Raw genomic sequence first — 27,553 nt, 5'->3', positions numbered from 1 at the left:
AATGTGAATGAATTTGAAATTACAGGCTAAAAAGTAAGTTGGTATTTTCCAATTGATTCATGGGAAAAGTGCTAGTGCATCAAACAGAACACATGATGGACAATGAGTGACCTCAATTGAATTTAGAAAAGCTCCAACCTTCCCATTCAAATTTGTATTTTTCAAAATATCTGTTTGTGAATTAAATGAAATATATATTCATCGTTTTTTTTGTTTCTTGAATGCTTGTTTCCGTATGATCAAAAAGGCAGGGACGGGGACGCGACACGCAAGCTCAGCAAATATGAATACTGGCTTCTTTCACGCACCACAGATAAGCGACTCATCTCAGACATATATCGACTCCTCCTGGACAGATACTCGCGCGTTTATAATGCAGGACGGGCAAGATGGGAAAGGGAACTGGGGCGGACTCTACGCAACAAAGAATGGGAGGACATTTATTATCGCGCCCGACACTCGGCCTACCACATGGGACTGACGACACATTTACCAAACTTGTAACCTATTGGTATTACACACCAGAGCGCTTGCACGAGATGGGCCAAATGGGGGATGCACTCTGCTGGAGGGGCTGCGGGGAAAGGGGCACCCTGACACACATTCTGTGGGATTGCAGTCATATACAGGGTTATTGGAAATTGATTCTGGATGAAGTCGATGCCCACTTTGAGACGGAGATCCCGCGATTTCCGGCCTATGTCCTATTGGGGCTCCCTAATGCTCTAACCTATCCTCTAGGGGCTCGTAGGGGTCGGTTGATAGCGATAGCGCTGGGCTCCGCAGTGCAGGCCCTGTTAGCCCTGTGGCGAACCACGCAAGTCCCCACTCTTCAGAACTGGCTGTGGCGACTCTGGTCTGTCCTTGGTATGGAAAGACTTTCTTTGGTAAAAGCGGGGGAAGAGGCGAAATATGCGGAGCTGTGGCAGCCCTTTCTATCTCTGCTAGCCACTGAATTTCGAGAAGTGACCTGTCCTAGGTATTTAAGGTTGCTCCGCTTGTCACATGTGAATGACGAATCAGGTTGAGTGTGTGGGGGATAAGTATGGTGTTGGAAGAAGGATCCGGAGGGTGGGAGTGGGGTGGGGGATTGGGGAATAGGTTGGGGGGATAGGTTAAAGTTTGGTGTTTTTCCTTTTGTGGCTCCATGAGCGCTGGTCAAACTCTGCTAGTTGAGCTCGTAGCTCCCAAGGACTACAAGACATTGTGACTTTTGCGCATGGGGGAGCTCTGCGGATATCGCCTAACATTGGACGCATTGTTATCTGTAAGAGACCCTGATATTTCCCAGCTGTATGTAAGAGCCCTTTTTTTTTGTTTTAGTTTCTTTTTTTCGCAAATAAAGAGATTTCATACTAAAAAGGCAGGGACTAGGGTCCCAACCTTTCAGTAATGGCATAGGGGGTGTCCCCGGATTGTAGGAGTAATTAAGTGGGGGTCAAAAGATTAAGAACCCTTGGCTTAAGTCACTGGTGGATGAGTATTTCCTCTTGTTCCCCTGTAAAACCTATGAGCTTTCTTTACGTAGTAGCAGGAATCTTAACCTCTCTTTGATCACAAGCTGAAACATAAATGTCTTTTGCTCCAACTGTGCAACCAATGACCTTCCCTGTTGGAGATGACCCACACTTTTGTGCGCAGATGTACACTTTGAATCTCTTTTATTGTCCACACCACAGGCTTTTCTTTTTCTCCCAAATCCAGCACAATCTACCTTAAGAAATCCAGGTCAGGGGAGGCAGAATGACTCAGTCTTGGTAAATTAGAAACAGAATAGGTGTACAGATAGTGGGGCATTTTTTTTTAACTTATACCCCCTTTTCTCTTCACTTAGGCAGGAGTGGTTCCTTTAACCTGCAAGAGGGATGGACTGCATGCTCGGTTTGAAACTAAAAAAAAATTCAAAACGTGTCATGTAAATGCACTCTACAGCATGATTCACTGATGCAAAGTTTTGTCACCTGTAGAAAATTCATCACAGGTATATTATGTTCATGCAAGAATTTATGGCAATCCGAGGTTTTCACAGATTTTCAGGGATGTTCCTGGAATTCTTTGAAAACTCCATAAATGGTGGAATTTGCTCAAAATATGAGGGTAATCGTACTGGATTATTTTTCTATTCACAAATCCTTTTTAGAATTAAATCATATATGTGTAACAATATGTGCGGTATAAATATGCTATATTGCGCATTGGCCGAGCCAATAGGTCTTGTCTTTGACCCAAGAGCACAGATCTAATGGCCTTGCTAACACTTTTTTTCTATAGCTAGCCACCATGCATGTGCATGCTTGCTTGGTGGCTATCTTGTAATAGTGATGCTTTACTTTTCAAAAAAACTTTCCAAGATGGCCACGAAGGTGGCCATCTTGGAATGATTTTTCATAATGCATAAAAAAAAGTCCAAGATGGCCTCCATCTGTGCACATTTTTACATGCATTTGTTTGTATGGGTGGACATATTAGAATGGTGTACAAACATTTAAAGATGGCCAACCATTTATACAGTGGCAAGTGGTCGAGCATGAGGGAGATGGGTGACAAGTCGGCTCTGGGGACAGGAGAGGATTTGTTAATAAGGAGATCAGGGTGGGAGTAAAGGGGGGGAGCAGGGAAAGAGGGAAATAAAATAGTCCCTCGGGCATTGCAAAGTCAGCAGTAGAAGAATGCACCACATCCAAACGCAGGACGATCAAAATGCTCCTAGAGATATAGAAATACAAAAATCAGGAGGAAAGCCATTGAATAGAGAGCGCAGAACTCAGATAAACAAGAAAGCCATCTGATCATGATGAAGGGGATAATCCAAAGCCCACTGGGTGTACATTATATTACAGACAACAGTCTTAGACAACAAACAGCTAAATCTGTCGGAAGGTGAGACCTAAAAAGAATGCAGAGTGAGCAATTTGGTAATATCCCAACCACCTGCTTACAATCCCACCCCCATAGTATCCTAGTTTCTAGGATCTGGTTTCAGCTATTCCCCCTGTATACACATACCATACAGTTCTATGTTAAGCACCCCATGTCGAGATGCACCTGCTGCAATAAAAATTGTATCTGTAAAGTGTGCCAATGCTCCTTGGAGATAATAAAATTCTTCATAAAAATTAATACTAATGAAAAAGAGCATCTTCATTGCTAACTGGGGTTAGTAAAATGAGAATTGATGATGATCTAATTAACACGTTTACTAACGAACAGACAGGTTCGTTAGTAAACGTGATCAATGTCTGTTATATTTGGGCTAAACTCCAGACTTCTCGCTATTAATTGGGGGATCATGTGGAATACTGCTTCAAGATTTAGTTTAGCTTGTCCTTCTCCTAGCAGTCTGGGCGGATAATCCCTTTAACTACTATGATGTGCAAATAAGCTCATGCTAGAATTAAAAAAGGTACATCAGAGGCTGTAGATCATTTATGAATTCCACATCTGCCCACTAAATAGAAAATCTGCCCTTTCCCAAACCTGTGGTCATTATCACCTGTAAATCGAAGCGAGGATGGCGAGTAAGACAAAAAGAAGGGTAGGTAGTGAGAGAAGCAGAGAAATGGACAAAGAAGGCTAGAGTTTCTACACAGTTCAAGGAATGAAGGAGTTAAGGGACAGATAAAAACATTGGGAAATATTTAGAGAAAGCCAAGAAAGAGTGAGGATTGGGTGAGAGTTGTACGGAAAAAACAATCATGAACGTATCAATGACCTAGACCTAAAGTTCGCAAATAAAAAGCATATTTCTAGAAGATGCACAACACAATCTGCTTGCAGTAAATTCGTTTTTTGCAGGTGTTTTTTTGTAGAAAAATAGAATGCATTTTTTCTTAATCTGTCCATTCTGTCTCCTCACATAAGTGTGAGTTCACACATCCTCCCCCTCGCTCTCTCTTTTAAACTTATTGGAAAGTTTGCTCCTTTTTTCACAAAAGGTAATCACATATCAACTAAAGCACATGAAACGGGAGGTGAACTGGAGATGCACATAAAGCAATCTGATTCACTAGGGTAACTCAGTTATTGGTGAGAAGATTATTCTGTACTCAATTAAATGGTTCCCAAAGGGGAACTAGAACACAACTAGTCTCTGTAACGCAGATTCACAGCTCAATATTGAGGGGTCTGCTGAACATTGTTGTACTCATCTACATTCAGGTTAGATCAGGTAAGATCAACCCTGAATTCAGGAATATTGTGAATTTAAGGTTTCATGGGCAGTAAAGCTCTACTTCAATGGCTTGAGAGGAACACATGTGGTCTTTAAAGCAGGCAAGCAAAATATACGCTAACCGAAAATCTATTCGACCAGCTTCAACTGCCTTCGCATCCTCCGTAGGACCTTCAAATGGATCCTCCCGACTGCAGAAGGACCATCACCCACGCACTCATAACTAGCAGATTCGACTACGGCATCGCCCTCTATGCCAAAATCAACAAAACTCTTCTACACAAACTCCAAACCATCCAGAATGCCGAAGCCAGACTTGTTCACAGGACACCGCGCCACAAGCACATGACCCAACACCTTCAAGGCCTCCACTGGCTCCCCGTCGAAAAGAGGGTCACCTTCAAACTCCTCACCCATGGCTACAAATCCCTCAACAGCATCGGACCCAATTACCTCAACAAACGACTATCCTTCGACGTACCCAAGAGGAACCTCCACTCCGCCGACCTCGCCCTGGCAGAGGTTCCCACATCCGCAGAAAGAGAACCGGCGGGAGAGCTTTCTCCTACATCGCAGCGAACACCTGGAATGAACTCCATGTGAACATCAGACGCCCCCCCCCCTGCAAACGTTCAGGAGGGACCTCAAGACCTGGCTCTTCGACTGCCCCAGAGCTGCCCCCCAGCGCCTTGAGACCCTCACCGGTGAGTAGCGCGCTATATAAACACCCTGATTGATTGATTGATATTGTCAGGATCATCCAGGCATTAGCGGCTGCTACTAAGCACAGGTGGTGAGGCGGGGGGTATGGAGGGGTGAATGAAAAAATAAACTCACTTACCTGAATGCAGCGGGTGCTGCCGCCTCTGCTCCATCTCCTCCGTGCCGCAACAGGAAGCTCCCAGCCTCCCAGAAGCCCCTGTACAATCACAATGCTACCTTAAGCAGCATTGTGATTGGTCTGAGCGCCGTGGTTCAGCGCTCAGACAAGGGTTTGGAGGCTTTGCATTTTCCTCACCAGGCTGTGTAATGCAGCCCGGTGGAGAAGATGCAAAGTATGCATGACGGTTTGACTGGCCCCCTTGGGCCGGTCAAATGGTAATTCGCATTTTAGAGTGTGCTTTACACTCTTCCGCTGCCCCCTGCACTAGCCAGCCCAGCCCACCTGCCCCGCCTGGCACCCGAGCAGTAAGAAAAAGGAAAACGATAAGGTGACACTGCTTGCAGAGCAGTGGGGCGACGCTCCTCCACCTTAGCGGAGGATCCGCCGCTGCATTCAGGTTATATGGTATTCAACTACATTTTATAACAGGGGTCTTCAAATTGGGGAGCACCCCCACCCCGCTGGGGCAAGGCTCTGGTCAAAAGAAGCACTATGCTGCTAGCAGTGCTTTGTTTTAAGTTGAAAACAAATGATCAGCAGTCAGCATCTTTGTAATGGGGGACGCAGCATTGAAAAGTTTGAAGGCCACTGTTTTAGAATGACGCAGGGAAATGTTCATCCTTGCGAATGTTATACCGGCAGAATGGTGTAAAATATGTATTCGAGATGAATTACAGAAAGAAAAAAGTTATAGATTTCCTGGAAAATTACAACTGCGGATAATTACCAGGAGGTTTATGATAAGGTCTTGGAGGATGCAGCCTGAAAGAAGATGGGCCAGGAGAATATGGCCAGCGAGTGGGCTACAACTATAAGATGGTTTACTTGGCGTTCAGTTAGGCTGAAATTACATCCAGTGCACTGAAAGATGCAATTCTGGATGCACTTTCTGAAAAGCAGTGCTGTCACACCATTATGAGCATTGGGGCTCGATCCTCCATGCTTGTTACTCTTTTGTATTAGACCAAAAGTTAATAATTATTAGCTGACCTGTGATCTTCACCTGCGCTCTGCGGGGTTGGTGGCCGGAGCTGCTGCGACGTTTTAAAACTTACCTCGTTTTTGTATTTTCTTTGTTTTTAAGTTGTAAATTATACCCTGTTTTTAATTGCCTGGCCCCCACTTGCACGTTAAAATTGACCTCAAGCACCGCTGTTGGGCGGGTCCGATTCCCGGCGTAATTCCTTTGTACTCGCGCCATCTTGCGAGTATTTTGTGCCGCTTTTCGGCGCCATTCTTTAGCTGCCACGTTCTAATCGTCAGAAAGACGCTAGACGTGGGATAAAAGGGAGGTAAACCTGCTGCTCCTCCTTATTAGCTGACCTGTGATCTTCACCTGCGCTCTGCGGGGTTGGTGGCCGGAGCTGCTGCGACGTTTTAAAACTTACCTCGTTTTTGTATTTTCTTTGTTTTTAAGTTGTAAATTCACTGTTTTTAATTGCCTGGCCCCCACTTGCACATTAAAATTGACCTCAAGCACCGCTGTTGGGCGGGTCCGCTTCCCGGCGTAATTCCTTTGTACTCGCGCCATCTTGCGAGTATTTTGTGCCGCTTTTCGGCGCCATTCTTTAGCTGCCACGTTCTAGTCGTCAGAAGGACGCTAGACATGGGATAAAAGGGAATCATGCTGACGCGCAGCGGCAACACGCAGCGGAGACGCCTGAATGACGCCGGAGTTACGACAGAGTTCAGCCCGTCTGCGCCCGTCCGCGTTGAGGACGCGCTGCTGGATGGGCTGGACCCTGGGGCTCCTCATATGTCCCACACAGTGCTTTGGGAATATTCTTCTCTGGATTTGCTTGCTCTTAGATCCCCATCTCTACCGTGCCACCATCGGTTTACTCCTGAGGGCCTGCGTCAATCTCAGGTATGCCTTACTTGTAGAACATCTTTTAAATTGACCACACAGTCTTTTGTGAAACCTTTTCCTCCCCCCCCCTTGACAGACTACTTCCCAACCTAGAAAGGGCTTCTTGATCAATGCGCGATCTCTTATTAAGCACAATGTAGCATTTCACGATTTTGTGAGTATGAGGCAACCTGACTGGGTCTTTGTGACCGAGACGTGGGCCTCTGAGACCTCAGGTCACGATCTCCTCTTGGCTATACCTGAAGGCTATATGCTTCATAGACAGGATAGAGTGCGGCGCAGAGGAGGAGGACTGGCAATCCTCTTCAAGGCGTCACTCTTATGCACTGTGAAGTCCCTATCGGTTCCTTTGGATCCCTTTGAGGCTTTATATGTTTGTATTGTTTGTTCTCCTTCAGTCTCCTTCCCTGGAATTCTTGTATATAGACCCCCAGGACCGAGAACTAATTTCTGCCCAGAGCTCTTTAGAATCTTCGAGCCTTATTTTGGGAGATCTCACTTTACCATTCTCGGTGATTTAAATTTTCATCTAGATGACCTGCAATCTAAAGACACCTCTACCCTGACCAACGCATTGGAAGCTTGTGACTTCGCCCAATTGGTGCACTGCCCGACTCATAGGGCCAGTCACACCCTTGACGGGGTGTTTTCCAATGATCCGAGATTATCAGTTGGCTTGCCTCTGCCGCTGGAATGGTCAGATCATCTAGCAGTACCACTGGATTTAGAATCTCCCCTTGTTGAGGTTAATCACGCTGCCACTAATAAATGTCTTAAAAGAAGCTTTAGAAACTTCTCCAATGACGCTCTTGCTCCCTATATCCAAGCCACTAGCATTTCATCTCTGAGGGAGGCGGATGAGGCGGCACAAGAACTTGCCAACTCCATTACCAAGGCAGTTGAAGAGCTAGCCCCCACCTCTCTTAGATACGTGGCACGACAGAAACCTACTGCCCCGTGGTTTTCGGAATCGTTGAGGCTTCTTAGACAAAATTGTAGAAGGAAAGAGAGAGGCTGGCGCAAATCTTGGGGTGCTACAGAACGGGAGGCATACAAGTGCCAGCTGCGAGAGTATAAAAGCAGAGTTATTAAGGAGAAACAGGAATATTTCACCAGCCTCACTAGCTCTCTTACTTCATCTAAAGAGCTTTTTAAGATCGTGGACTCCCTCTGCTCTCTCCAGGCACCTGACCCCGTTGTAAGCTCAAAAGAGTTATGCAATAGCATCTCTGAATTCTTTTACAAAAAAATAGATGATATTTATCTTGCTTTACAATCCCAGAGGAATACCCTGAATGACAACGATTCCTCTGGAATTACGCATTTTGAATCTTGGGCCGGAGATCCTACCCATACCCTTCCCCACTTTCCAGTGCTTTCCCTGGAGGGTCTTAATCGACTGTTAGACAGAACAAAATCAGCTTTTCCTCTGGACCCAGTTCCTTTGATAATTCTTAAGGAATGTAGGGATATCATTCTACCCCCTCTGTTGGAAATAATGAATGGGGCTATGGAACAGGGCACATTTCCTACGCTTTGGAAGAAGGCGATAGTGAAGCCTCTTCTTAAAAAGCCCTCTTTGGACCCTGGTCTTCTTAAGAATTTTAGACCAATTTCCCTTCTGCCGGCTCCAGCAAAGATGTTGGAAGTCCATATGAACTCTCATTTATCCATCTTCCTGGACTCCTCTGGGTTCTTGGATGGCTCCCAACATGGCTTTAGGAAACTCCACAGCACTGAGTCTGCTCTGAAAAAAGGTGGTAGATAACATTAGCCGAAAAGTAGATCTTGGCCAAACTACCGTGTTAGTGCTGTTGGACCTCACGGCAGCGTTCGACACCCTGTCTCCCTCTACTTTGACATCTCGCTTAAGGGAGGCAGGGGTAACAGGGTCAGCTCTGAGTCTCCTGGACTCTTTTTTACATCAGAGAGAACAGCGAGTGATGCTCGGAGATTTCCTCTCCCCTGCTAAATCGTTGCAATGTGGGGTGCCACAGGGGTCGGCCTTGAGTCCGACCCTGTTTAATATCTACGCGGCCCCCCTTGCGAGATTAGTAAGATCACAGGGGATGGAGGTGGTGTTGTACGCCGATGATACTCAGATTATGGTGTCCCTGGCCCACTCTGTGAGTTCATCCGCGTCCAACTTTAGGTCTTGCATGCAGCTTGTTGCAGAGTGGATGATCCTTAACTCCCTAAAGTTGAACGGCGACAAAACAGAGGTCCTGTTCTTTGGTAAGGACCAGGACGTGTGGTCGGGCGAGTGGTGGCCCTCATCTCTTGGCACCTGCCCCACTCCTGCCAAATCTGCCAGGAATCTCTGAGTCATATTCGACACCTCGCTCTCTGTGGAGCTCCAGGTAAATAGGACAGTTGCCACCTGCTGAGGAGTTATTAGGACCCTAAAAAGAATTCTCCATTACCTTTTCCCCCAGGCACGCAAGCAGATCGTGATCGCTCTTGTTGGCTCCAGGCTTGACTATTGTGATTCACTCTATGCTGGGGCCAACAAGTGCCTTCTGCAGCGTTTGCAGGTGGTGCAGAATGCTGCTGCGCGATTTGTGTTGGCCCTTCCATGGCTTTCATCTGCTACTATGGCAAGGAAGAGCCTTCATTGGATCCCTATTCCTTTCAGGGTTTCTTTCAAACTCCTTTGTCTCACTTACAGTGCCCTCATGGCAGGCCCTTCTGATGATCTTGGGTCTCTGCTTACCCGCTATGTGCCTAGCAGACTTCTTCGCTCTCTAGAGCTGGATCAACTGGTAGTTCTCCGTTTCAGGAAGGTCAGATGGGGAGTAGGGCATTCTCCATCTTGGCACCCCAACTATGGAACACACTCCCGTTGGAGATCAAATCTCAGCCCTCATTGGATCTCTTTAGGAAAGCCCTTAAAACTTGGTGCTTCATTAAAGCCTACCAGTAAGTCCCTGTCACCTGGTTGACTCAGCTAGATATTGAGCTAGGCGCCTTGACGCCCACTGGGCTAAGTTGCGCGGTTATAAATCACATTTCATTCATTCATTCAATAATATTACTTTAGATATAATAAACAAGTCAACATTCACTGCAAGTATCAGTCTGGGAAGTGAACCTGTACGATGCTAGGTGCAGAGAAGTGCCTGCAGGAGCCATAACAAACAATTTCCAGTGCTACTGACATATAGCAGCACTCGCGTCTGTGGCCTGCTGACAGTAAGCACAACTAAGCATGAGAAAGTGAGACTATGAGAAAGAGAGTGAGTGACAATAGGAGATAGTGAGAGTCAATGTGAGCGTGAGTGAATGGGTGAGTGAGTGAGAGTGAGTGAGTGTGTATATGTGTGTGTTTGCAACTCACCCTTGCATACTGGAAGTCATTCCTGACTTAAATAGGCACCAATGGCAACATTTTGCATTGGAACACTAAATGTAAATACATGGTGTATGAAGCCCCACAGCAAAATGCTGGTGCAAACACACTAGAGGTAATTCGTGGCATTAGAGATAAACATAGCAAAATACTGGCACTGGCACACTAGAAGTAATTCTTAATCATTTACATAACTGGCACCCATGTCAAAATTCTGGAACTGGAATATTAGAGGTATGGTTTGGTGTAAGGGTCACCCATGGCAAAATATGAGCATATTGGAGTTATTTCTTGACATAAAGAACACCCATGACAACATACTGCTGCTGGCAGAATAGAGGAAATTCTTGGTATAAGGGGACCCCATAGCGAAACGGCACTGGAACACTAGAGGTAATACCTGGCATAAGTGACACCCAGAGCAAAATTATGACATTGACAAAAAAAAGGTAATTCTTGTCGTAAAGGGTACCCCTGTAAACATGCTGGTATAGTGGACAAAGTCCTTGGCTTAGAGAGCACCCATTGCAAAATGCTGGTGCTGACACACTGGAGGTAATTCTTGGCATAAGCAGCAAATAATGTAAAATGCTGGCACTTACATTTTGAAGGTAGATCTTGGCTTAAGGGACAACAATGAAAAAAATCAGGTGCTGGCAAAAGTGGGTAATTCTTGGCATTAGGGTGGACAACCATGAGACAATGGTAAGCAGGCAGGCAACCATGGCAAAGTGGTGAACCTGACATACTGGAGGTAATTTATATATGATTGGCAAACTTCTGGCACTGGGATTTGTATGTAATCGTTTCAAATGGGACAAAGCAAGACAAAATGCTGGCCCTGACAGAGAAAAGTTAATTATTTACAAACTTGCGCTACCGCGTGCACATTCAGCAAAAATTAAGGACAATTCCTGGGGAGCATCCGTTTTTGGATTGCTACACCATGAAAGTACTTCATTATTTAATGAGTGCCATATCAGAGCCTATAGCTTTTGAACACATTTATGTGAAAATTGTGTTTTAAAATTCACTATTTGATCTCATATTTTACAAGACATTTTCTGTATAATTATGGGTTTGTTTTGAGGAAAGATCAGTAATGTTTCTGTTGGTTTAGTGGACAACTACTGTGCAGTCCTAGTTTATCTTAAGCACTTGCATTGAATAATTGGTATTTTTATTTCTATGATTGTTTGAGTGAGTTGTAGTACTTTGCCACTTTTTGTCGTTTCAAGTGGTTGAATGGTTGTCCATTGCGGGGTATGTTACATTATTAGGTGGCCTCCCCATGCCAACTATTTTATGTGCATGAATGTTTTGAACAATCTTGTGAAACAAAAAAAACTTTTCTCTAAACTGTCTGAACATACTTGCTCATAACTGCCATGCCCACAATGACTCTGTTCACTGCAAGTCCCCTTCTTCGCGGTGAGACGTGAAGCATTCTGGAAACCGAGGAAAAGTTTTTTAATTTTAGCTTGTTCAGCCGAAACTGTGTACTTATCTTGTCACTTTCTGAAGGCTGTGTGCACCTGCTCCCATGATCTTACCAGGTGCAGCTCCTCCATTGTAGCAGAGGAGCGTTGCCCCACTTAAAATTCACCAAAGGCCCCAGAGATAAAAAAAAATGTTTGTTCATTGCCATTTTTTTTTGTATCCCCCACCCGGAGCCAAGCATAAGGGCGGGGCAGGGCCGTTGCTGACTGACAGCAGCAGGGAGGAGGGTGGGGTGTCTAATGCACTGTTTAAAGTGTGTATGTCTTTTTGGCCGGACATCTTGCGACGGCCAGTCACATGTGAACTTTAAACCTCTCAACTCAGCTATCTTAACAAAGCAGGGTTGAGAGTAAGTGCAGGTCTCCAGTGCGCTATGGAGCACTGAGTGAGGCCGCTCCCTCCAATCAGGACGCTGCTCACATGCTGTATGTGAGCCGCACCAGGATTGGGCAAGGGAGTTCCAGCTTCCAGTTCCAAGAGGTCCAGAGCAAGGATGTCACGTTAGGTAAGTCTTATTTTATTTTATTAATTTTTTTTAATAATGTTATGTGCGCTCGCCGTAGATGCCAGCCGCCACTGGATCTTACCTATACACCTGCCTTTAAGTTTGTGACCACTACTAGCAGCCTCTCCTATAGTGTAAATACGTGTGTTCTGAACTGCCTCAGGAAGCTTCTCTCTGTTGCAGATGTTAGGGGAATCTCCTCATTCATTTGCTCTGTGACTCATAGATTCTTACTTTTACAATAAATACATTTCCAAACTTGAAGTCAGAAATTCTTCAGTAGTTTGGCTAGAATTCCATGGTCGAGTGACAAATGTGCATTAGGCAAAATGAGTATGATAGAATTTCAGATGAAGACTGGCTGCAAAATAGACAAACCAATTCACCCAGGTTAGTGTTCCACCTATTTTACTCATCCCCCCTCTTTCACTGTCACTCACTTTGTGCACTATGCTTCTTAGTCAGTTTCACTCTCCTCTTATTAGATTCCACTATCTTTTTAGAACATTTTGGCCTCATGCATGCTTTAGTGTTGCCAATGTCAGTCGATCAAACCCATCAGACCTAACGAGATTTGTGGGTTATTTAGGAAGATGCATTGGAATGAGGCCTTGGCATGACTGACTGGAACTTTGTTGATAAATGAGCTCCTTGGGCACCACGTGGGAGTGAATGCAAACAGGTTTAAGCAGAGACCAGAGTGACATTGTATTTCTGTAAGGACAAACGTCTGGTGCTTTTTGCTGCAGCTGTCCAAGCCTCCAACTGTTGTTCTTGCCCAAGAAAGTACACCATATTAGTTTCAACCTGCATTCCCATGCATCCACCCATGTTTTTTAAGTAAATCTGGACTTACAAAGACGTTTAAACCTGGGTTTGAGCCACGATGGTGAGCCTAGCTGAAGCTGGAGTACGAAGGAGAAATATCTTTATTTCCCCTCTTCATTTCCTCTTTCCATGTGTGCTGCATTCTGCGGCACGTAGAAAGAACAATGAGTCTCTAAGGATAGCTTTTGTAACGAAGGGAATCCCTTCCTGCACAATAACAAATCCATCTGTTACACAGGCACCTTTGCACCATGGTGCAAGTGTGTCTGTGTTGGCACTAGGCAGCCTCAGCGTGCCAATGCAGGAAGAGAGCTGGAGAGCGACACATCCTAGTAGATATGGTGCCCTTCAGCTTTCACCCCTTCACCAATGTAGGACAGCAACTTTGCTTGCTGGCCTGTGTTTTCTGAACTTTTAATAAAAATGCCCCCATAAGTTTCCTGATTTCATGCACTCCCTCTACTAGCTATGGAGAGAATGCCAAGTGGGTGTCAGTTTCAGATTAGAAGTACAGCCTTTTTACTGTACCCCCCACGAAAGATGACTTATCATCCTTGACCCTATTATAATCAATGATGCCTCATTACAGGATTGTTGCTTTCACCCAAGTATGCAGTGTGTGTTTTCCTGAAATGCGTATTCAGAGGGGGGATGTTTTGAATGTTAAAGATTTGCCCCCTGGGACATCCTACCTGTGTGCAAAACTCTCCTCACATACTCTGAGACAATACCAACAGTCTGATCTCTATATAATAAGCTGTGGGACATAAAATACAAATTTTTCTCAAGAAAGAGTAAGCCGGCAAGACCAGGAGGAGGTGTTTAAACATACATGGACCCCCTTCCTCTGAGAGACCATTCTCTAAGATTTGACCACCTATTCTATCCTATCCTATCCACTCATCACCTATCTGCCTCCCTCTCCTCCCCACTCCTATCCCACCCTCTCATTCCCTTTCCTTTCATTATTGCTTTTCCTCTTCCTTTCCCTTTCCCCTGCCCCTCCCCGGGCGAGGGACCCGGCACGCACTCTTCCCCATCCCCGTTCACAATCATTACAGACAGCTACTTTTACACATCCACACTTAACACACTTCTCCCCCCCCATCCACAGGGACGCGACTTTGCCTTGTATCCACCGCATATATCCTGACGGTGTCACCCCCAACACCACATCCCCCTCACCTCCCAGCACCCTGCCCACCTCTCCTCTTCACCATATTACTGAAGGTCGAGACACATGACACCTTTTCAGCTTGGATAGCCCGTTAGGAGCCCTGCGTCGTTGCACACCCCCTACCACCCCCACCCCCCCACCCCTCACCCCCAGTTCGAGCACCTCTCCACCAGCCCCTACTAAATAGTTGTCATGGGTATATCTGGCCACATCATTAAAAATGTATAATGTATAATGCTTGCCATCATCTTTAATACTATGCTTCTCTCCCTCAATTTCAATTTCAATAAATAATTACTACTCAAAAAAGAAAGAGTAAGCCGGTTTCCTCTGTGGTTGTGAAGAGACATATTGCCAATTGGTCCTCTGCTATGGAGGTTTGACAAAAATTTGAACCAAAGTTCTAAAGTGGTTAGAACTGTGCCCTGAGTCTGCTTTACCAGAAGAGGTACTTTGAACATCTACTTACTCCATAAAAGACCTACATGAACCTGGCTGCCTGGGTCCTAAAATAACCAGCTTATATGCCTGCTGACAAACAAATCTGCAGACTGAAGCATCACCAGAATGATATTAGTGACCAGGACCACCTGACTACCTTGACCCGTAGACTGTGGTGCTTGTTTGTGATGCCCAGGAAAGGCTCTAATAAGATGTAAATCCAGCCAACCAGTAAGGAAGTAATAATGAATTGCAGGTGAGTAGCCTGAATTGTGAAACCCAACTTACTCCGCTGTTCAAGTGGGAGACCATTTTGAGCCCTCCAGGACCTCCAGTCCATTGACCAAAAACTATGCCTTGCTGGAGCTGAACTGTTGACCTGTGACACTCTATCAGCTGTGAGGGTGTCTGCAGACACTTGGTAGCATCCTTTGATCACCAACTGATGAGGCTAATATCAATATACGAGCACCAGATCCAGACAGTGAATTTACATGGGCTCCCTCCAATCTTTGAGAAATATAAAGTCACTCTGCTCCTGGCACCCGCAACCCTTGCTTTAAAGGTGCCATAGATAAGTAGAAATAAGTTTACTACTGCAACTAGTGGATAATAAGGCACAGACATCTAATTTATCCCTGCTATTGCTAAACCTTATCAGCCAATGGCATGGGCTTAAAAAATTCCAGGACATCAAAAGATTCTGATTGTGACGAGATAGTTATGGGTTGAGTTTGATATTATCATCAGGTATCCTGAAAACAGGCAGCGAAGTCGTCGTCCCCCCCTCCCGATGGGGGGGACCTTAAAAAATGATTTGCATTGGGCCAGTTATGAGAAATTTGTCATTTAGGTCAGTATTGACCGACCTAGAAATTGTGAAGGAAGGAAAATTTCAACAAAGAAATATTGTCCATAAAGTGCATATAAACTATTTTTAATGAAGTTTATTTGAACTTTAACGCACTTTTTTACATTACCCTGCTCTGTGCAGGTGTCATTGTCCTGTCTTCTATTTGGCATGAGTAGACTACACAATGGCCACCAAATTACCACTTATATGAATTGAAATGCTGAGATGATCTGCTTTCATCATCCCCCTATATTTGTACTGGATGCTAAAGAAAATGTCAAAGTGGAATAAGTGCTGATGAGGAAGTGAACGTATTCAATCTGAGAAGGAAGTAAGGTAAGATTATCTGAGGGAACCAAAGAGTAGCAATTACCCTTCCAAAATGCAGTGACAAATGAAGGAAAGATCGGTCTGGAAAAAGTGTGAATGGGCATAACCCCAAGTTTTAGACTCATGGGCTCAAACTACAGTGCAAGAGCAAAAACTGATTTTGAAGGTAAGTAGAATCAAAGGGCCTGATTCACCAACATTTTATATAATAGAAATTTTCTTCTGTAGGATTGCACATTTCTAACGTTTTTAGAAATCCACAAAGAATTCTAGCTCTCCCAGCATTCTGCAACTATTGCAGAGTGAAAGGATTAGAAAGATCAACAAGTATTACCTGCCATCAGAACTATAATGGGTGAACATTTCCACCCATGTACAATGTACCGCAAAAATGCTATTACAGTTTAACTTTTTTGTGCATGGAAAATCTGTTTCAGGCCTAAGAAAGCCTGTGCCACAGTGGATTCTCACTGCTTTACCAGCCCTGCCTTTGACTGGTTCTTATCCTATTCGACTGCGACCTAAGAAGTCCAATTGGCACAAAGGCTATGCTACCTGGAGGAGGGAGCACAACGTCCTCATTCCTCCACCTTGCCAAAGAGCCCCCTCCCTTTTGAATGGTAAGTGGTAAAATTGATAGGAATTACCTGCGGTACAGCCTTCTCCTGTGTCACAATTCACATTACATGGGAGGGCCATTTTTTATACAGAATCACTGTACACAGCGTTACTCTGGGCATTGTTTTACACAAAGGTACTTTACACACAGGGATAAATTACATATGTAGGTTGCATATAATGGTATTCTGCAGTAAAATGTAAGAAATGTCCCATGTGCATTCAGACACTTTAGAAACGTGCTCTTTACAAGGAAGGGTCGTCATGTGAGGGCATTTTGCACATAAAGTCACTTATAGTCACATTGGATGCTTGTTGTTTCCAGTCCAGGGAGGACCTGGCTTGGCAGTTCGGGCTGGACTGTTCCCATGAGGCACAGGGTCAAGACTGATTTGCATATGGCCAGGTCTAAACTGGGGTGGCATGGTGAGCAAAAGAATGATGATTTTAACCCAGATCTCTTGACTGGGGGTGAATATTTTGATTTGTTCTGCATTCTGTCCATCAATTGTGTGTCTTTTGCGTCCAATGGTTGCACAGCTGTTGAGCCTGCCAAGGCACCAGGCCTTCCTTTCAGGGAGTCAGGGACCCTCTCTATCCTCCTCTAGGGTGTATTGTCTGGTTCCTGGGGGACCATCATGCCTCTGTTCATAGGGGTCCTGAGATGGATTCACCAGCTTTGCACCACTTCCTGGGTGAGGCAGCATTAGTGCATTAGTAGCGGGCAAACCTGTTTCTTCATTGACATGTGGCTTGGAAATGAGGCAACACCAAAAATATATTTGATGGGTGTAAGCCTGCCACCTACACAATTGGGTTGTATGAAGAGGGTTTAAAAAGGTCTGCTGCCCCATCTAATCTGTAACAACAATTTGCCCGAAGAACTCTACAAACAGACATAAACGAACCGCATGCTACCAGGGCGCTTTGCTGACACCAGCTTAAAACCCTTTCCGAGACAAGGACACTTTGATCACCAGGGCACCATGATCACAGGAAGACTTTATATCAAGGGCACTTTACTCAGCACTGGTTGAGATGCTGCTGATAATGCAGGTAAACACATATTGAGCAATCACTGCGCATTGGCTGCTCACTCGTGTCCCCCGCTGCATCCCCCTCCCTTCTCCACAATCCCAGGAGGGACTGAGGGAAATGAGGCATTAATGCTGATCCACAAGAGTGTGTTTAATTGTCACACAAGTCCCGGGGGTCACCTTGAACAGATGAGCAGGCAGGAAGGGCACGCCAGCTGAGAAAGGTTTAGCACACATTTTTTTCATCAATATATGCAGTGATGAAGATAGGATGTGTGTGTGTCTGTGCATACACACACATAAATATATCTATGTATATAGTTATACAAACACACATATTCACTGAACACACATAGCACAGTGCACATTGTTTTCATCATTGATGTCATTTCAGATGTCAGCAGTAATGTTATCAATTATGTTATAGAACATGTGATGAGTGGTGCAATACGTGACATAATTAGCAATGCATGGCAAGGTTGTGCGCTATAGTTGCTGTTGGGCACGAGTTATAGTTATTTGAGATAACTACTACTAGTGAATTTCAGTGGTTTTGTTTGTTTAAAATGACACTGACATTTTCACATTACTATAATGTCCCTTTAACCTTTCTTTTTTCAGTGAATTGCTAAGGTTTTTTGGAATACCTATCTACAACTATCACTTTACAGTTTGGATTTCTTCAGTGAATTTCTATGAATTTGTAATGTAAGTCACAGTCAAAATATAAAAGCCAAACATATGGGTTTTGTCATGGTTTCAGTGCAATGTCAGTCAATAAACATGTAAATAAAGCATTTGTAATAAAAACAATGCTAAACAATTATCATAATTTTTCTTTTGCAAGTCACATAATGCAGCCATAAGCCCAACAAGAAGTCCCTGCATTCATAAGCTGAAGAGCAAATGCTCCAGCTCTGAAAATGCTTAAAGAAATGATCAACTTTTCCTGAGGTCATGTTACATAGGGGCATATGTATGAAAATCCCCGTTTGCGATTCTCAAATAGCAATTTTTTGAGAATCACTATTTAAGAATTGCAAAAAGGGATGTATGAAGAAAATTGCTATTTTTTAGCGATTTCTTAGTTTTCCTTAATTGCGATTCGCAAATTGCAAAATCGCAATTAAGGAATACTTTCCCATTTATTTCTATGGGACAGGAGGCCCTTAGGAATGAATGTGAAGTCATTCTCAATTTGCGATTCGCAATTTGAGAATCATAAATTGAGAATAATTTCAAGGGGGCAAGGGTGTCATAAGGACACCCTGATGCACCCCTGAAATGAACATGTGTGCGCATATGGTGCACATACATGCCCTAAGGGCATGTATGTGCGCCACATGGCATCTTTACAAATGCAAAAAAGTGCATTTGTGAAAGAAATCGCAAAATACCACCAACTTGAAGTTGGTGGTAAATTGCGATTTCTTAATGAGAAATCGCACAACTTGGGTGCTTCATACATAGCAATTTGCGATTCCTTAAATGCTGACACAAAATTAAGGAATCGCAAATTTTGTGATTCCTTAATTTTGCGATGCGATTTTAATCATACATCGCATTTTCAGTTTTTTTAGTCGCAAACGCTGCTTTTTTGCGAATAGACGTGTTTGCGACTAAAATAACTGATGATACATATGCCCCATAGTCCCTAATAAACATAAGGTTGATTTTTAAGTATTTCTGGGTGGCTGCAGTACTCCCTTCAGCCCCCAACCACACTTAAAAAATGCAGGTGGCGCCCTGCCCAGATTAGAGCACCACCATACATCCAAATACATTTCAATTAGCCCACGAAGGGCATTTTGGGGCGCTTCTTCAGAGAGCAGTGAATAATGAATAAGCACACTCTCTGGAAAAAGAATACTTTCTGAACCAATATCTAGCTTCCTGACAAATATGGTGTACTTAGTTTAAGAGTTTTTGCACTATCACTGTTCAATTTTCCTTTGGGAAATTGGATTGGGAAAAAACATGTTTGTGTACCCCCCCCTTTTTTATTGCCCCCCCACTTGACGGATCACTCCCAAAGCTTTTCAGGAAATAGCTGAGGGAGATGTACTTTTTTCGAAAGTTTTGTGAACATTTGTCAAACGTACCAAAGTTATTAGCAAACCAAAAAATGCTTTTCCTATAGAAATGTGGTCCTAACTATACCTGCGGGGGTGTTTAGGTATATGGTTTAATGGTTTTGTTTTTAGGGTACTGTTTTTTTTATGAGATAATGATTTTTAGGTCAAGCCTGTCCCATTTCGCAGGAATCGATAGGGGCGAATTTTAGTGTTGCATCAGGAAAGCTAAACCAGCCGGCGGATTTACACAAGTGCATGTGATCGTGAACGCGCATCCGTCTGCTGGTTTAGCTTTCCTGATGCAACTCTAGGGATCCGCTCCGCCCCCTGCTGCACGCGCTTTCCATCAGCCTGCCTCGAGCGCGTCCACTTCAAAGCCATCTGTTGCTCGGCCTCACTCCTCCACTTCTCCTCCCCCTCCTCCCCCTTAATTACATCCCTGTTCACTGCCACGAGGCCGTGCTTCAAAGGGATCCGCAGTCCCGCCCCTAAAAGCTTCGAGGTTCACCGATGTGGGTCCAGATACAGGGTGTTTGTTGTCTGTTTTCATTGGGATGGCTGTCACCTGATGATATCACATGGTTTTATTCAAAAACTCTTGGCACATTTGCGTTGGTTCAAACACCGCTTTTCACTCGTGTTGTGGGAGTGGTAGGGTGACCAGACGTCCGGGTTTTGCCCGGACAGTCCCGGATTGTCACCAGCTGTCCCGGCAGATTTCGGTAATCTTGGCTCATGTCCCAGAGGGGTTGTTAATCTCTTCAGTTAAATCTTTTACTTTCTCTCCCTGCCCCTATCTCGTTCCCTCTCTCTCTTTTACTCTTTTTCATTGTCTTATACAATCTTTTTTTTATAACCTAACAAGATGTTCTCTGCCTCTGGCTGTAACTATTATACTCCCTCTTTGCCTTGCGTTTCTCCCATTCTCTAGTATTTTTCTCTTTCTCTCACTCCTCCTCTTTTCCTTCTAAGTCTCTCTCATTCTTTGCCTTTGTCCATCTCCCCCTCTCTCCATTCATCCATTCTTTTTCACTCTCATTTTCTTTGCCCCTCATTCTCTCTCAATCAATCTTACGTGTTCACCCTCTCTGTCCCTCTTCAGCATTCCACCTCTCTCTCCCTCTCTCTGTTCTCTCTCGCTTTCTTCTGTTTCTAAATCATCTTCTGTTTTTCCCTCACTCTTTATTACACATTTTCTCTGCCTCTGTCCTTTCCAAGCTCTCTGTCACTGTATGCACTCTCTCTTACTCTGTCCATTCATCCATCCATCATCCATCCATCCAGCCAGCCACGCCACACAATTTCACTCTACTGAATACAACACACACTCCATACAATACCACTGAGTGCCACATAATTACACACCACATAATTTCAGTGCACTTAATGCAACCTACACTCCAAATACCACTCAGTACCACATAATTACATGCCACATAATTACACAGCACGCAATGCAACATACACTCCAAATACCACTCAGTGCCACATAATTACACACCACATAATTACACTGCACTCGATGCAACATACACTCCAAATATCACTCAGTGCCACATAGTTATATGCAACATAATGACACTGCACTCAATGCACCATACACTCCAAATACCACTCAGTGCCACATATTTACACACCACATAATTACACTCTACTGAATGCAACACACACTCCACACAATAATAGTCAGTGCCTCATAATTATATGCTACATAATTACACTGCACTCAATGCAACATGCACTCCGAACAATAACACTCAGTGCCACATAATTACACGCCACACTATTACACTCTACTAAATACAACATACACTCCTCATAATACCAGTCAGTGCCACATAATTACAAGCAACATAATTACACTCTACTCAATGCAACATAAATATACTCCATATAATATCACACAGTGCCACATAATTATATGCTACATAATTACACTGCACTCAATGCAACATACACTCCAAATACCACTCAGTGCCACATAATTACACCGCACAACATTACACTCTACTGAATACAACATTCACTCCCCAGATTACCACTCAGTACCACATAATTACACGCCACATAATTACACTCTTCTCAATGCAACATACATACACTCCAGATAATACCACTCAGTGCCTTATAATTACACACATCATACTTACACTCTACTCAATGCAACATAAAAAAACTTTATCCGTCTATCTATCGCCATCACTCTATCTATCTGTCTATCTATCTATTGCCCTCACTTTATCTATCGCCCTCCCTCTATCTATCGCCATCCCTCTATCTATCGCATCACCATAGCATCACTGAGCACCACTACAGCATTACTCAGGGGCACCACAACATCACTATGCGTTACCACAAACTTCACTGAATGCCACAGCATCACTCGTCGCCACCACAACATCACTCTGCGCCACCACAGCATCAATCTGTGTAACCATTCGACAACAACTAGTTCAAATATGTTCTCTCGATGTTTCAAGCTTTATTACAAATGTCACAAAAAAGGTTAATATTTCACTTCTGTTCTTGGATTTCGTAACAATAAAATACAATGAACATAATCTTCACAAAAGTTATTTACAAAAGCTATTACCATTGTAAATTACAATAACTTTTAGTTAAGTATTAATTATTAAAAAGTAAAAGCCATTTTTATTTGTAATATCAATACATCTAAGTCACGTAAATACAACACATATTGCATTACAAATGCTATAGGTGTCACTTTGCAAAAGTTAAAACTATTGGCATTGTAAATAACAAAGCTATTAATTTCGCTATTTTCAAAACCAACACATAAATAAATAGTTTGTAATTTACAATACCAATAGCTCAAACTTTCCTAATGCGCGACCTATTGCATTGCAAATGCTTGTTAAGATTTAGAGATGGCGAGTGTTTGGAGGTAAAGGTTTTTAAGGTTCAGTAGTGGGAATGGGTTTGGGTGACTAGGGTTTAAGGGGCTGTTATCATAAACATTTAAAGATTTTTTTAAGGTTTGTGTACATGCTTTAAATTCATTTATGGGTCACAGAATTTTTTAGAGTTCTGGGATGGGTAAAGTTTCAGATAGTAGTGGGTTTTAAGGGTTGAAGGCTAGGTATGGGTTATGGGTTGGGGTGAGATAAAGTTGCATCAGTGTCTGGTAGTGGATTAAAGAGGCGTAAGTTGAAGATCAGCTCGGCAAGGAACTGTGGTGATATCCATCCACCCCCCCCCCCTAAATTGACATGACTTTGAACTTCCTCAGTTCTCTTCCCTGGCTGAGAAGCAATTGGGTAGTTTGTAGTGAGGTTATGAGCTCTCTAACCCGCCAAAGGAGATATTTGGAATCAAAACCCTGCTTTAAGGGAGCCTTTGGGATGCCTGCTTGTGACCAGCACTCAAAGAAGGAATAGACTTAGGGCCCGATTTAGACTTTAGTGGACAGAGTTAAGGCAGGTAGGGTGGCGGAGGTCTTGACGTCCGCCACCCTGCCATTACTCCACCCACCAAATTTAGAGTTCACCTGCTCTGTGGTGAAATCTATGGGCTTAAACGCTTGGTTTGCATTTGTAATTGGTAGAGGATGCTTAACACAAACAGTTGCAAGTTTTTTCTTTCCCAAAAACAAACTCCCAAAGTGGGAGTATGTTTTTGGAAAATAAAAAACGAATGACCCTAACATCATGTGAGTTTTCTCCCATGGTGTGGGGTAATATTTTTCTTTTTACTGTCCCTCTCTGCCATGATATTCCTGGCAGCGCTATACAGTAAAAAAAACAACACCCAACCACCCAATGTAAATAGGATCGCCGATCAGATGGCTTACCTCCAACAGCCCATACTCCCTTGTGCAGTTGAAGGAAGGTTTATGCTGACGGAGTAAATTTTACTTCAGTGGCGTAAACCTTGTGGTCTGCCCGACTGAAAATAGAACAGATGAACCAAGAGTTTGGCACACAGGGAACTTGTTCACTGCTGCAAGAGAGTACCATGTCCGCCTAACTCTGAATCCGCCCCAACTCTTTACTTGTCGAATGAGCCACAAAACCTGTTTTCAAAGCCCATAGCAGTGCGCGATTGATTGTGAAGAGCCCCTTGATAAAACAATAAGGTATAGCTCAATACATATGAAAAACTCTCTGTGAAAGTCTGCAGGCAGGGGGTGATTTGTTGTGAAAACCTGTTGGTAAAGCAAACAGATAGTAGCTTACTCATTATGAAAATCGTTTATCAAAGCCCATAGGTAAAGGTGCACTGCTTTTACACCATGTTGTCAGAAATATAGGCAGTGGCTTATCGACTGTGAAAACCACTTTTCAAAGACAATAGACAGACGTTTGTTTATTATGTTAATCATGCATGAAATTGGTTGTTCTTTCTCCAGCTTCGTTTATATCTTCAAGTAGTATTTAGTTTTGTGTGAAATAAAGTACTTTTTTCATTTTAAAGTAAAAGCACTGGCTGAAATAATAGTTTTATTTACTGTTGTTATTGTCTCTGCTTATCCCTGGACTGTACTAAAAAGGTGTATATAGTGCTTCGTTTTTGGATCCAACAGCAAGGTGGCACCAGGACCCCAGATGCTAATGGTTCAGATTGATGCAATTGGTGACACCTAGTGGCCTACAGATCTCGGCCCCGCCTCCAATTCTCAGCACACAAGCAAGAAACCTCGGAATCATGATTGATTGATTGGATTTGTTCAGCACAAGTCAACACAGTTGCCACGTCCTCGTTCCACACCTTGAGAATGCTGAAAAAGATTTTCAAGTGGCTACCCAATAACACCAGGAAAACTGTCACCCAAGTCTTCATCGCCAACAGGGTGTACAATAGGAATGCACTCTATGTGCAAATAACCAACCAACTCACAATAAGACTTCAGACCGGTCAGAATGCAGCAGCCAGACTGTCCTCAACCTCCCACGCCAGCTCACATCTCACCACACCTGAGAGAACTCAATTGGCTCCTAATACATGAGTGCACGCAATCCAAGCCCCTCGCGCACACATATATAGCATTGGGCAACACAGACCCAGCCTACCGGTACAGCCACGTGCAGAAGTTCCACCAACTCTTCGGGCTCTTCCACTCGCTGGACTCTCATTAGCACATGTCCCATGCATACGCAAAGCCAGATCAGGAGGATGTGCTTTCTCTTACATCGCTTCTAAAGGGTGGAATTACCTCCCTTACTACACTACAGCCTCCTTCTCCTCCTTTCCTGAATTCCACAAGAAGCTGAAGACTTGACCATTTGAGTAAGTCCCCAACCCGCTGAGGCTAGCCTCACACACCTGCCAAAGGACCAGGATACCCCCACAGGTGATATTGCACTATTAAAAACACATAACATACCGACTGAAGTCCAATAACCCCTTAGACCACCTGAACAAGTTTCCACAGCCCCCTTCCTAGGACAGAGCCAGATGACTTTTTTGTATACATGCTTTTTCCCCTGAACATCAGCATTCTCACTCCTTACCTTCTTTCTAAGACGGCTGACTTCACTATTTCTCTTGTGCCCAGGACAGAGCCCCCGATCCCACATTCCTGCTTACCTTCCTTTAACATTCCCACTTTCAGACATTTCATGAACCGGCAGGCCTGGCATGATTTCCGCCTCCTCTTTGTTATCTCGCATTCGTTTGTAGCTGGACAACTGTATTCAATATTTCCTGAAATGAAAAAAAGCGAGTTTAAGTAGAAACAAGGTAAATATTGTGATTTGTGTTTCATACTCTTTTACAATGAAAGAGGACTATCCTGGCCAGTAGGTCCAGCTTTAGGGCGGTTTGACAGGTGCAGCTGCACCTGGCGCTGATGATGGGGGCGAGCGCTGTATTTAATAATAACTTATGAGTTTAAAAGCACTTGCTTCAGAGTTCATCTGTGTGCAGTGTATTTCAAGCAACAATAAAAATGTAAAGGTAACTGGCGCTTAAATGTTCCTGCTGGAGAGAGATGGAGTTTTGTCTAGCAGAAGTTTTGACTCATCATAATGTAGAGCAGAGGGTAAATGTGCCTGCTGCAAAGAACGTGTCCCATGCAGATCACAGAACTGAGTATGAATGAACTCTGAGTAGCACTATAAAAAAATTAAATCTATATCAGAGAGGGACTATGGAGAGATAATGGGCACTGTTGGAGAGTGGTAATGAGGGAATTCGAATAGAAGGAGGCCATTGGGGAGGCACCAAAAAAGATTGTTGCACCAGGCACCACCAACGCTAAAGCTGGAATTGCTGGCCAGCCCCCCTATAGGACACATATACTATTATTTGACATTGTTATGCAGCCATTGAACGGATCTCGAAGCATTGGAAGGCCAACCATCCTGGAGACAAAAAGACTGGAAGGAAACGATAATTCCAGCACCACTTATCCTATTTATTTATATACTTATATATTTGTGTGTTTCTGTATAACACACACATGGTAATCAGGTATCACGCCACTTTGAACAGAAAAGGCAAATTACGTAATTAAGTCAAGGCAAATATATGCATACATATAAAATAAAGCAACCTGGAGGCCAGATACTAATTTACATTCGCGAAACAAGTATAAATACATTAAAAGGGGGAGTAAGCAATGCCACATAGCAGTATGGCATTTTATAAGAAACTTGGGGACCTGCAGTAACAACGACTGAAGCAACATGTCAATATAATATAAGTACGAATTTATAAGACAAAGCACCAGAGCAAACAAAAAAACGAATTGCAGAGGCAAAAGGAGTGACTTACTTTCCTGTACATTTCTGGAAGTTGCACGCAATGTTAAGTTACAGCAGACCCATTTAGAAGTACCGGAGGTTAAAAGATTAAAGATATGAAGTAGAAAGGGGTGAGTAGCGAAGTATGAGGGGGAGAGAGAGCAAGGACAGAGTGCTCATCTCAACCTAGGGTGTAGGAGATAATTTAAAGAGGCACAACTTGGGAAGGCCTTCTAGGTCTTGAAAGTATAACACAGGAGGTAGAAGGGAGAGATGCAGGGCACCAATTCCACAAAGCGCGCTGAATTGAAGAGAGGTCAGTACGTGAGGAGCACTGGGAATAAGTGTGATGGATCACTTATATGTAGGTACATGTAAAACCTGGGGAAAGAAGATCCCAGATATCCTCACTGCCATGCACCAATTGGACTTTGCGAAATACGCACTCTACCTTCAACTATCGGTGGACTCGAAGAACATGGCAAAGGAAAATTAGGGGAACAACCACCTACAAACATATGACAAACATGGAATAAAAGGTCTAAGCAAACATTGCATCTACGTGGAAATCATGAGAGTATAAGGATTCTAACAATGGTCGTTTAACACATGAAGAACATGGCCGAGAAGGACAGAGCAAACATTTGTTCATACATGGAAATCATGTGAACATAAGGATTTCAGTTTTAGCCCTCCAATAACGCACAAAAAACATGGAGGTGAAGGGCAGGGAAATGAACTATTAATGGACACATAAAGAACATGGATCAAGAGGGAAAGGAAAACTGATCTTCCGCAAACACAAAGATCACTGAAGGTAGACGATTTAGGGCCATATGCATCAACACATTTTCCCATAGACACAGAATGGACAAACCCCTTTGATGCATCTGGCCCTTAGAGACCAGCTATCTTTCGTCACATTAAAAGCACGAAGAAGAGGTTGAGGGTCAGCTTTGATTAGGCACAAGTTAAAAATATCTTAACTTTAAGACCTGAAGATGAAAAGGCACGATGAAGGAAGAAAGGTAAATGTGCGACGGCTGTGAGCATCAACTTACAGATAAATGAAAAGATAAGAAAAATAACAATGATAAGTCGTCTTTAGAAGATGTGCATGAGGAATTAATCATGGGACCAACTCAACGGCCGTCTGTCGGGAAATGGCATAATTTCTTGACCGTTCCATCAATATGGGAGGCCAAAAGGGCA

The 27,553-nt window shown here is 43.7% G+C and overlaps 1 protein-coding gene across 2 annotated transcripts in view; it reads right to left on the bottom strand.

The window, feature by feature from the left end:
• ESRRB (estrogen related receptor beta) overlaps positions 1-27,553 on the bottom strand; it is a 240,361-nt gene that overhangs the window by 95,306 nt on the left and 117,502 nt on the right. For both annotated transcript variants that reach the window (XM_086936617.1, XM_086936618.1), the window contains exon 3: positions 25,185-25,301. In XM_086936617.1, the coding sequence (XP_086792743.1) occupies positions 25,185-25,301 (117 nt within the window). The remainder of the gene's footprint in view (positions 1-25,184; positions 25,302-27,553) is intronic.

This window comes from Lissotriton vulgaris, chromosome 9, assembly GCF_964263255.1.
Source record: "Lissotriton vulgaris chromosome 9, aLisVul1.2, whole genome shotgun sequence".
In the NCBI taxonomy this organism is placed as follows: domain Eukaryota; kingdom Metazoa; phylum Chordata; class Amphibia; order Caudata; family Salamandridae; genus Lissotriton; species Lissotriton vulgaris.
The sequence above is the reverse complement of the archived record's forward strand: the minus strand, read 5'-3'. Positions and strand labels throughout refer to the sequence as shown.